Source organism: Nycticebus coucang, chromosome 16, assembly GCF_027406575.1.
Source record: "Nycticebus coucang isolate mNycCou1 chromosome 16, mNycCou1.pri, whole genome shotgun sequence".
NCBI classification, from domain to species: domain Eukaryota; kingdom Metazoa; phylum Chordata; class Mammalia; order Primates; family Lorisidae; genus Nycticebus; species Nycticebus coucang.
The window spans coordinates 76,465,818-76,478,303 of record NC_069795.1 but is presented as its reverse complement, the minus strand read 5'-3'; the positions used below and the strand labels follow the sequence as shown (position 1 = coordinate 76,478,303).

General features: G+C 43.0%; 1 protein-coding gene across 1 annotated transcript in view; it reads left to right on the top strand.

Annotated features, from left to right (window-relative positions):
- The window catches only part of PCYT1A (phosphate cytidylyltransferase 1A, choline), a 59,269-nt gene extending 48,643 nt beyond the window's left edge, over nt 1–10,626 (top strand). The window contains exons 6-9 of the mRNA XM_053565383.1: nt 4,573–4,651; nt 5,674–5,816; nt 7,542–7,730; nt 9,669–10,626. Of these exons, the coding sequence (XP_053421358.1) occupies nt 4,573–4,651; nt 5,674–5,816; nt 7,542–7,730; nt 9,669–9,875 (618 nt within the window). The 3' untranslated portion in view covers nt 9,876–10,626. The remainder of the gene's footprint in view (nt 1–4,572; nt 4,652–5,673; nt 5,817–7,541; nt 7,731–9,668) is intronic.
- Nucleotides 10,627–12,486: the final 1,860 nt, after the last annotated feature.

The window sequence follows — 12,486 nt, the reverse complement described above, 5'->3', positions numbered from 1 at the left end:
TAATGAAGTATTTAGCTGTTTCTGCTTCACAAAAGTATTTTGCTGAGTTGTCAATGTATATTTCAGTTTTAATATTTTATCTTTTCTCACTTCTCCGACCAAACTATCATATTTATCTTTATGTTGAGTTTGATAATGTCAACGCAAATTGTATTCTTTGAACACAGACGCTATATTCTGGCATATCAAACACACAGCTCTTTCCCTGTACTGCATGAAAAAGTAATCATAAGTCCACTGTTCTTTGAATATCCTACACTCCGAGTCAATTTTTCTCTTTCTTGATATCATTGTTTCCTAGGGATTCCAAATTGCTGTTAGTAAAATACTAATATATATATGTATATATATATATATATACAGCGCTCCAAAAACAATATACCAGCAATAACTTTGTCCACACAGAGACATACAGACTGCACTGCCCATCAGTGCAGTCTGATCAGTGCCCATCAATGCAACCTTGCCAGTCCACATCATTTCAGCCTCACCAATGCCCATATGGTGGAATTCCGCTTTTACCTCAGGCTCACACTGGTGTGGTGTGAGAACAGGCACAATTACAGAGCTGGTTCCTCCACCACCTTTCCAGTTCACACTACCCTGTGTGAACCGCACTGCGATCTGTGAACTTGCACAGGAATCTGATCACACTGGTGAGAAGACCCATGTGATCAGATTCCACTGCAGGAAAAAAGAAGACATATATGCCTTTTTTCTTCCGAATCTAATGCGAGTTCAGCCATACAAGCATATGGCTGAACTCGCACTGCTCAGAGATTGGAACAGTGTGAACCAGGGTTCACACAGCACACAACATACAACTTCATACACAACTGAATAGCAATCAGAATATAAATGCACTTACTGGCAATTAAATTTGGTTTCCTACTCCTCAGCTGTCTGCAGAGCCGGATTAAGTTCCCATGGGGCCCTAGGCAGATTACCAGTTTGGGGCCCCCATGTGATAACACTGAGCACTGACCATTTGCATTAACACTGACCACTGACCATTTATGATAACACTGACTGCTGACAATTTGCATTAATACTGAGCGTTAACAATTCGCATTAACACTGAGCACTTACAATTATCATAATCACTGAGGACTGTCTATTTGCATTACCTCTGAGCACTGACAATTTGCATTAGCACTGAGCTCTATTTGTGTTATCACTGTGATGCAACCCCCCTAGAAACTACCCCCAACCAACTAACCAACTTAAAAAAAAAGGCTTTCCTAACTTCAAAAAAAGGTGCCCCCATCTGCAAAAAAAAAAGACCTCCTAACTTCAGCAAAAAAAGGTCCCCCTTAACTGCAAAAAAAGGCCCTACTAACTGCAAAAAAAAAAAGACCTCCTAACTTAAAAAAAAAAAATCTTAACTTGTTCTTACCTCAGTCCTTAGGCAGCAGCAGGCTCTGCACAGGCAACCTAGTGACTCCTCCAATTACACCAGAGACTGAGATGAGGAACTGAGAGACAGAGAGAAGGAGTGGAGTCGGAGAGTAGGAGGGGAATTGGAGAGTGTGGGGCACATTCTACACATGCGCACTGTGCCCAGACAGTGGGTTGCTAAGCAGGACCACAGTAACACCCCGCGGGGAAAGACAGAGGGAAGGAACCGAGTTGGAGTTGGCGCACATTCCACACATGTGCACTGCGGCCGGAGACAAGTCGGCTACTAAGCAGGACAGGCAGCTGTGGCAAAAACACCCGGTGGGCCGGATAAATGTCCTTAGCCGGCCCCATGTGGCCCGTGGGCCGTAGTTTGAGGACTCCTGGTCTAGAGAGACCAAATAACTGGCTCCAAGTTCCACCAATTAGCAGGGCTAAGAATTGAACTCTTCTGTTATGTGACATTTCCCTCCCATACCCATAAGTATGTCTATCCTTATAGCATGCTAGTTTTCTTTAGAATATCCATAGCCCCAAGCCATGCTGTCAAGAAGTTCACATTCCAGGAAATAAGACAGATTAACATAGATTTCCCCAGCATTGACTTAAATTTAGTTTCAGGGTTTTGATTTTGGGCTAGAAATTATAGGGGGTAAGAAACTAATAATGTTTCTCACATTTACTCAGTGAATTACTGTTATAAATAATATAAATATAAACCCTCTACCTCTTTTTAATTCTCCCATGTTAAAGCAATAGGTTTCTTTTTTTTTCTTGCAGTTTTGGCTGGGGCCGGGTTTGAACCCAGCACCCCTGGTATATGGGGCTGGCGCCTTACTCCTTGAGCCACAGGCACCACCCTTTGCTTTTTTTTTTTTTTTTGTAGAGACAGAGTCTCACTGTACCGCCCTCGGGTAGAGTGCCGTGGCGTCACACGGCTCACAGCAACCTCTAACTCCTGGGCTTACGCGATTCTCTTGCCTCAGCCTCCCGAGCAGCTGGGACTACAGGCGCCCACCACAACGCCCGGCTATTTTTTGGTTGCAGTTTGGCCGGGGCTGGGTTTGAACCCGCCACCCTCGGCATATGGGGCTGGCGCCCTACTCACTGAGCCACAGGCGCCGCCCATGCTTTTTTTTCTTTTTTTTAAGCAATAGGTTTTCTACAAAAGATGAGAAGGATTTATTAGGCCACGTTGGAGGCCTTCAAGTTCAAGAAACAGCAAGCATATTGTCAGTTTTCCACAGGGGTGTGTGGAATGTTGTAGGTGAATTTTTCATTCAGACAGGGAAGAACAAGGGTAGCCAAAGTGCTCCTAAAAAAGAAACAAAACACCAAAATGTTTCTAAAGTATCCTTGGGTGGTCCTGAAGATAGGGAATATTTGTTATAACTATTTTGGATTAGGACAGACTTTTTATAATTTTCTAGTTTTTAGCACCCAGTGGCACCAAAGGAGACGAACAAGATTATTTTCAGCAGCAGGCCTAGGCAAGAATGTGAGGTTAGAGGAATTTTCAACTCCCTTTGCTCCTTGTTAGTATACTCATCCACGAGTCTTGTCTGTCCCCATTCTTTACTTTGGTGCCTAAGGATCCCTGACAAGCTGTCATGGGTAATTGACTTATTAGCTGCAAGTTCCTGACAGTCTCAGTGAGCATGCTTCCAACAACAGTGGACTGTCTTTGAGAGTTGGGTAGAGTGGGTAGAGTTGGGTAGAGTTAGTAATTATATTAGCAAAAGGCACATGGCCTATTCAGGAAGGAGTAAATAAGTCTCTCAAAAAGATTATTAAATACTCTGGTTTTTATTCAGAGCACATAAATCTTTCACCTCTTACTAAAGATTTCTGTGGAGAGGCTCAGCGCCTGTAGCACAGTGGTTACGGCGCCAGCCACATACACTGAGGGTGGTGGGTTCGAATCTGGCCCGGGCCAACTAAACAACTGCAATAAAAAAATAGCTGGGCGTTGTGGTGGGCACCTGTAGTCCCAGCTACTTGGGAGACTAAGGCAAGAGAAATGCTTAAGCCCAAGATGTAGCTTGGGCTGTAGCTATGATGCTACAGCACTCTACTGAGGGCAACAAAGTGAGACTCAAAAAAATAAAAAATAATATAGAGAAAATAAAAAGATTGCTGTGGAAAGGAACAATTCTGAAAAATTTCTAAACTAATTTTTTTTTAATTGTTGGGGATTCATTGAGGGTCATAAACTAATTTTTTAAGGCCTTGCTTTGGCAAGGCTACATTGAAAAAAAAAAGATTATTGATCCAGTGCCATTAATCTCTTCTTACTGTAGCAAAGGATATTGACAGTAGTAAAATGATAGATCCTGGCTTGATGCCTGTGGCTCAAGCAGCTAAGGCGCCAGCCACATACACCTGAGCTGGTGGGTTCGAATCCAGCCTGGGCCTGCCAAACACCAATGATGGCTGCAACCAAAAAATAGCCGGTGTTGTGGCAGGCACCCTTAGTCCCAGCTACTTGGGAGGCGAAGGTAGGGAAATCACTTGAGCCCAGGAGTTGGAGGTTGTTGTGACCAGTGATGCCACAGCACTCTAACCCAAGGCAACGGCTTGAGGCTCTGTCTCAAAAAAAAAAAAAAAAAAAAAAAGATAGATCCTGAGATCTAAAGGTCTTTTATAGCTTTGGGGTTTGCATTTCTTAGGAGTACAGATGTATCTATTACAGTAAAAGAGCTCCTGGTTATTTTTATATTCCTCCTTTTCTCATGGGCTGAGAGAGAAACCAGTTAACAAGGGAGTGATCTCTTTCTCATACTTGCAGAAACTCTTATTTGACCAGTCCTTACAGACCCAAGAGAATAGAGAGATTTCTTTCTTTCCTAGGCTGTGCCCACTAACTTGCTCACTAGTGAATCATCTGGCCCTGTTGACAATGTGGTAACTGGTATAGAAGAGTGAGGGTAGCACTTTCAGTAAACCAGGAGAAGTTAGATGGAAAAGCAACTGGCTTATTTTGTATTTATAATCCATAAATAATAAGGTTGGGTGGTTTGTGATTGATTGCAAAATTTATGAGCAAAGCAAACAAAGATTTAGAAAAAAGGCCCATTTGAGGCCTATTGGCTTTTTTCTGGGCCTAAAAATATTTACTGGGTCTTGCTGAAAGGCAGTTTTTCTGGGTTTTAAACAATATTTCCTTATTTTCAGATTGACTTTGTGGCCCATGATGATATTCCTTATTCTTCTGCTGGGAGTGATGATGTTTATAAGCACATCAAAGAAGCAGGTGAGTCAGTTGACTTGCATCCTCTCTTCATGAAGTCTTAGGGCAGCTAGAGAGATTCAGCTGTATTACTCCTTTACAGAGGAAAATGTGAACACTGAGAAATTCAACATCGGCTTTCAGGTCACACTTTTGATAAAAGGTGAAGGTGAGCACAGCACTGATATCCATTGATTCTTGGTCTACACATCTACTTTTTTGGTTTGTTTTTTGAGACAGTCTCATTGTCACCCTGCATAGAGTGCCATGGCATCATAGCCCACAGCAACCTCAAATTCTTGGGCTCAAACGAGCCCCTTGCCTCAGCCTCCCGAGTAGCACTCACCAGAACACCTGGCTAGTTTTTATATTTTTAGTAGAGACAGGGTCTTGCTTTTGCTCAGGCTGGTCTTGAACTCCTGAGCTCAAGGGATCTACCTGCCTCAGCCTCCTAGAGTGCTGGGATTATAGGCCTGAGCCATCATGCCTGGTCTAAATTTGATCTCTCTCAATTTCTCTTCCCTAGTCCTATAATTTTCTTAATATTAGGGCCATGTAACTCCTCTTTTCCTTACTTCTAGTCTATGATTTAGTTCTCCTTCCATATGTCTGTATCTCTAAACTTCACTTGGGCCAGACGCAGTGGCTCACACCTGTAATTATAGCACTCTGGGCAGGCGAGGTGGGTAGACTGCCTGAACTTAGGAGTTTGAGGGTGAGACCCCATCTCTTAAAAAAAAAAAAAAATCCAAGTGTTGTGGTGGGCGCCTGTAGTCTCAGCTACTTAGGAGGCTGAGGCAAGAGAATCACTCAAGCCCAAGAGTTTGAGGTTGCTGTGAGCTATGATGCCATGGCAGTTTACTGAGGGTGACAAAGTGAGACTCTGTCTCAAAAAAAAAAAAAAAAGAAAAAAGAAATAAACTTCACTTGGTAATAAGAGATTTTGTTTTTTGAGGAAGGGAAAGGAATATTGCACCCAGTTTCCATCTAGTCTACTACCTGAGCTAACCAGAACTTCACAGTGTTTGTATGTGTTCTTGAGTTAGGCATGTTTGCTCCAACACAGAGGACAGAAGGTATCTCCACATCAGACATCATCACCCGAATTGTCCGGGACTATGATGTGTATGCAAGACGGAACCTACAGAGGGGATACACAGCAAAGGAGCTCAATGTCAGCTTTATCAATGTGAGTTTGAACCTCATCCCAGAGTACTGTAGCTCTATGAATGTACATATTGCTTCTCATTCTATCTGAGCTGAGTTTACTTTTCAGTCTGCTATAATTATCACTCCCAAAAGATCAATGAATGGCTCTTTATAGGTAACATTATGGTAAGCTCTTTATACAGAGTATAAAACAAGAACAGTTTCTTTTCTTTTCTTTTTTTTGTTTTTTTTTTGGCCGGGGCTAGGTTTGAACCCGCCACCTCCAGCATATGGGACTGGCGCCCTATATGGGACCCCCCATATGGGACCTTGAGCCACAGGCGCCGCCCTCATTTTTTTTTTTTTTTTTTTTTGTACCATGTTGCCCTCAAGGAGAGTGCTATGGCATCACAGCTCACAGCAACCTCTAGCTCTTGGGCTTAGGCAATTCTCTTGCCTCAGCCTCCCGAGTATCTGGGACTACAGGTGTCCACCACAATGCCTGGCTCATTTTTTGTTGCAGTTTGGCCAGGGCCGGGTTTGAACCCACCACCCTTGGTATATGGGGCTGGCACCCTACTCACTGAGCCATAGGCACCGCCCTCGTTATCTTTTTTTTAAATAAAATATCTGTTAGTGTTCCATTTTTTTAAAATAGATTTTTCCTTAGTTTTAAGGAAGTTGGTAAGTCCAAAGAGTAAAGGGACATCCAAGTACTACAAAATAAAATACACAACTCATCTAAAATTATAGAATAAGTCAATGACAGGAGGGGGAAAAAATCAAGTATAATAAATTAAAAGATTTAATACTTCCACTTTTCAATCTATTATAATCGATTTATTCTTTTTTTAATTTATTTTTATTGTTGGGTCGATTTATTCTTTATTTGCAGGTTTTTTCTTTTTTGGCTGGGGGTGGGTTTGAACCCACCACCTCTGGCATATGGGGCCAGCACCCTATTCCTTTGAGCCACAGGCGCCACCCATTATTATAATTGATTTATTCTTGGCAATATTATGCGTCGATCTTTTTGCTGATTCTGTAACTCCATCTAGAATGAGCTTTGAGTCATATTGGGTTGTTTATGTTCCAAATTTATGTTTTGTCTTAAAAATCTGACTTCATTTGGCTACTTGTCTGTGTATTACTGTAGATTTAGCCCAAACTCCCACAATATTAGAATTATGACACTTTTGTATCAGATGACCATCCAGACCATGTCTTATCAGTTATTGTGCAAAAAAATGTATGGGGAAAAGCAAAACACAACTCTGAAGTCTGAAAAGAATGTCAGTAGAGGGGCGGCACCTGTGGCTCAGTCGGTAAGGCGCCAGCCCCATATACCGAGGGTGGTGGGTTCAAACCCGGCCCCGGCTGAACTGCAACCAAAAAATAGCCGGGCGTTGTGGCGGGCACCTGTAGTCCCAGCTACTCGGGAGGCTGAGGCAAGAGAATCGCTTATGCCCAGGAGTTGGAGGTTGCTGTGAGTTGTATGATGCCATGGCACTCTACCGAGGGCCATAAAGTGAGATTCTGTCTCTACAAAAAAAAAAAAGAATGTCTGTAGAATACTTGAGCCATGTTTATTTTTTATTTATTTTGCAGTTTTTGGCCCGGGCTGGGTTTGAACCCGCGACCTCCGGGGGCCGGCACCCTACTCCTTTGAGCCACAGGCGCTGCCCCGAGCCATGTTTATTCTTTCTTCTTAGTAGGAAAGGTCAGAATGAATTTTATTTCTCAAAATAGTTATTTCTTTTTCTAGGAGAAGAAATACCACTTGCAGGAGCGAGTTGACAAGGTGAAGAGGAAAGTGAAAGATGTGGAGGAAAAGTCAAAAGAATTTGTTCAGAAGGTGGAAGAGAAAAGCATTGACCTTATTCAGAAATGGGAGGAGAAGTCCCGAGAATTCATTGGAAGTTTCCTGGAAATGTTTGGTCCAGAAGGAGCACTAGTATGTTCATTCCCACTGGATAGGTTCACAAATTTCAGAGAAATTCAGAGAATTTCAATGTTGTGGAAAGAATTATAGACTTTTCGGCCAGGTGCTGTGGCTCATGCCTGTAATCCTAATACTCTCAGAGGCTAACGTAGGAAGATTGCTGGAGGTCAGCAGTTCAGAATTCTAGCCTGAGCAAGAGTGAGACCCCATCTCTACAAAAAAATAGAAAAATTAGCCAGCCTATAGTAGTACATGCCTATAGTCCCAGCTACTTGGGAAGCTGAGGCAGAAGGATTGCTTGAGCCCAAGAACTGGAGGTTGCAGTGAGCTATGATGATACCAGTGCACTCTAGCTGAGGCAACAGAGCAAGATTCTGTCTCAAAAAAAAAAAAAAAATTATAGAACATCAACATTAAAAAGTTATCTAGACTGGCTTGGTGCCTAGCACAGTAGTTACAGTGCTGGCCACATACACCCAGGCTGGCAGGTTCTAATCCAGCCCAGATTTGAACAACAATGATGACAACTGCAACAAAAACAAAAAAATAGGCTGGTGGGCTCAGTGCCTGTAGTTCAAGCAGATAAGGCACCAGCCACATACACCAGAGCTGGCTTGTTCAAATCCAGCCCAGGCCTGCCAAACAACACTGACGACTACAACCAAAAAATAGCTGGGTGTTGTGGTGGGCGCCTGTTGTCCCAGCTACTTGGGAGGCTGAGGCGAGAGAATCGCTTAAGCCCCGGAGTTGGAGGTTGCTGTGAGCTGTGACATCACGGTACTCTACCGAGGGCAACAAAGTAAGACTCTGTCTCAAAAAAAAAAAAAGAGAGAAATTATCTAATCTATTCCCCTGGTCTGGGCAGAACTATGTTTCAGCTATATCCAGAAAGTTCTTTAAAATCTTTACAGAGAGAGATTCTATATATATATATTAGATAAAATGAAAGGAAACAGTAGAGAACAGTAAAAAGAAAGCTGTCTCTGTTGCAAATAGCTGCAGCAGGATCCCTGGGTAAAGTAGGATCCTGTCCTTGAGGCATAGCAGAGTGTTTTTAAACTAAATGAAAGATTCAGCTGGTCGTGGTGGCTCACGCCTGTAATCCTACCATTCTGGGAGGATTGCTTGAGCTCACAGCCTGAGCAAGATGGCAACTTTGTCTCTAAAAATAGCTGGGCATTGTGGGGGGGACTTCTGTCGTCCCAGCTACTTGGGAGGCTGAGGAACAGGTTTGAGGTTGCTATAAGCTATGACCCCATGACACTCTACCAAGGGTGAAAGTGAGATGAGACTCTGTCTCAAAAAAAAAAAAAAAAAGAGGGCAGCGCCTGTGGCTCAGTCGGTAAGGCGCTGGCCCCATATACCGAGGGTGGCGGGTTCAAACCCGGCCCCGGCTGAACTGCAACCAAAAAATAGCCGGGCGTTGTGGCGGGCGCCTGTAGTCCCAGCTACTTGGGAGGCTGAGGCAGGAGAATCGCTTAAGCCCAGGAGTTGGAGGTTGCTGTGAGCTGTGTGATGCCACAGCACTCTACCCAGGGCCATAAAGTGAGACTCTGTCTCTACCAAAAAAAAAAAAAGAGAGAGAAAAGATTCAGCAAATAAGACCTTGATTAGCCATTAGAAAGGATCTGAGAACTCTAAAATTGGGCTAAGTACCCTTTTGTCTGAATTAGTTCCTTTGTTTTTGCCTAGAACCTGGTCTACAAACTAAATAGCCTTCTAAAGAATTCCTTTGACTTAGAAGTGAAGAATTTGATGACTGTGTAGGAGGCAGGAACCCTTAAATAAAATAGAATAGCATAAACCATTTTAGGGAGGAAATTGCTCAGAATTATAGTTGTCTCCCTCCTGTGGCTTATTCAGTCATGATAATTTGAAGTCTCAGATGCTACAGCGATGATTTATTAGGGCCCATAGATTTCTTCTAATTCTTCCTTTTGGTCTCCCCAGAAACATATGCTGAAAGAGGGAAAAGGTCGGATGCTGCAGGCCATCAGTCCAAAGCAGAGTCCCAGCAGCAGCCCTACTCGGGAACGCTCCCCCTCTCCCTCCTTCCGATGGCCCTTCTCTGGCAAGACTTCCCCACCTTCCTCCCCAGCAAATCTCTCCAGGCACAAGGCTGCAGCTTATGATATCAGCGAGGATGAAGAAGACTAATTTTTCATCCCTCCTTTCCTGTCCCCTCCCTCTATCTCATCACCTTCAGAAGCTCTCTGTTGAATTCCAAATTGTGATCCCAACACTAAACTTAAGAACAGCTACAAAGGAAAGGCAATTGAAGCAAGAGGACCTAGAAATGGGGGAACAAAAATAGTCTATCCTCCAAGAGACATCAATCACCCACACCAAGGAGAAGGCTGACTATATCTTAGAGGCCTATTCTGCATCCATCACCCTTCCCAAGGTCTTTGTTTTACTGTTATATTGATGTGATCTTGACAGGGAAATTGTCATTTTTATTTTTAAAAATTAGTCTTTCAAATATAGTATGTAGAACTAATTTTTTGCCCCTGAGGAGTGGGCAGAAGGAAGTGGTGTAATATGCAGAGGCCTTTTCTTCTTGATACAGTCAAGTATTTGCCTTCTGTTCTAAAGCAAAGTGGCTTACCAAGACATTCAGTTGATGAGCCATGCTGGTGGGTAATTTGGGGGGAAATGTCATAATTTTGATTTCCTTTAAAAAAGCTAAAAGCTTATTACAGTCACAAATCCCCTAAATATACTGTTGGCACATGTGTCAGTGTGGCTGTGGGAAGGAGATCTGAGCCTAACTTTTCTTACTCCCTGAGGAGTTTCTTATTGGACCCAATGGGGTCCATGAAGACACTGATGGGGATGGAACCAGACCTCGAGGCATCAACTGCAGTTTTTCTGCTGTGTTCATCTTCTCAGAAAATTCTGTTGCCCAGTTATTTGGGAGCTTTTGTCACTTTCTTTCCCGTAATCTGCCTTTAAAGGAAGGAACATTTTTAGGGTTCCCGTGTTGAGGAGAGGAGTGGGACAATTCTCAATCCTATGTGAAGTCCGTTTAGATTCATTTCCTACTGGGAGTAAGTCCCTGGCCCTGCCACTCCTGTTTCAGTGCTATTACCTAACTTTTTACAAAAAATAGTTTGTAAATGTCTACAGTTTGTACTTGATGTTAATCCATGTTGCTCATAGCCATATTGAATTTAGAGAGATTGCACAGAACCTAGAGGCAAAAGCATAAGAAAACACCTTCCTTTCTAAAGCAACAGCCTTGCCTTGACCTCTACCCCTCTTAAGAATGTTTTTAACTGGAACCAGTATTCCATGGAGTTTTTCTTTTCCTCTGAGAGCTACAACTGACATGGACTTACCTCCACTGCTCCTCCAGGCCACAAAGCACCGGCTCACATGACAAGAGGATGGTAGGTTTTCTCCCTCTTACCACACATGCCTAGTGGTTCTGTCCCATCTGCCCTGTTAGGTTGCCCAGGGGGGTTCAGCACTTAAATTTTAAATCAAAGAATGCTGATGCTTAACATTTACTGTTAAGCATGATTTAATTTTTAAACCTCATCCTAACTTCTCAGCTACATGACCTAGCAGATCGTCAACCATCAGTAATCCTGTAGCTGGAATCAGAGGACAATTGCTTATGTCTCGTCCCCACCCCCATCACTCATGAATGCCCCTTGTGGGGGTGGATTTTAGTGTTTTCATCTAAGAAAACCATATTTTCTCTTTTCTTGCCTCTTTGCTAGGACTGTGAGCATCTCCTGGTGCTTTCTGGTAAAACCTGTTCTTCCTGAGGGTCAGAGGCTAGAATCACTGCTTGCCTGCCTGCAGGTTCTTAAAATTCAGATAACCCAGAGAGGCAGAGCACAGCAGAGGGGACGAAGAAGGGGAAACCTCTTGTTGTCCTGATGGCCACGAAAATTACATTCTAACCCTTCTCAGGAAGTGATATTTTTACTGTCAAGTCTGGTTTACACATGCTTTAGCTTGGAATCCTGTCTTTGAAACAATCAAAATTAGTGGTTTCCCATATTACTCAGCTTTATATAGTCTTATATTTTAATTTTTCTGCTTCAGTCTTCTTTGGGAATTCTGCCTATTTCTGTCTGATTCTCCCTGGTAGAGAGGTAATGAAGTCAATGCTGAAGCCCACCTACTCTTTCTCTTGAAGTGTACATTGCCCAAGTGTAATTGGATGGACAGGAAGATGCTCAGAATGTGCTTTTCCTCCTAAATATATTTTCTGGGTCCCAAATGTTTGAGCCCTCCTCCTCTGTTATTAGTGGGTGGCTTTTGGTATGCCCTGCACTTGGAGAGGGACCTCTAGGCTGACAGGGTCTGTGAGACTGCTAGAGCCAGTAAATGCACAGGTTCTTGGAAGAATTTCACACCCCTTTTGATGAGCTTCTACTGCCTCAGTCTCCCTACACTAGTATGTTCAAATAATTTTGACTGAAAGCAAAATGGTTTATGGTGTGGCAAAATGGTTTATGGTGTGTCATGTTAGATACTTTGGAGTAAATGTGTTCTTAGGTGCTGGGCAAGGGTGAGTGTATGGAGGAAGCTGTTAGAATGATGTTGATCATTTGTGCCTAATGAAGTTAGAGGTCTGTACACCACAACCATACCTATGGTCTGTAAATCATCCAATATTAATGTCTGAGGCTATGGAATTGTTTCCCTGAATCCCACACAAGAGAGCAGTCAATTTGGATGGGCCAAATGTGGCAGATATGAGAGAGCCTTAAAAGTTTCTTTATCTTAGAGCCTCTGTCTGCAGGACAGA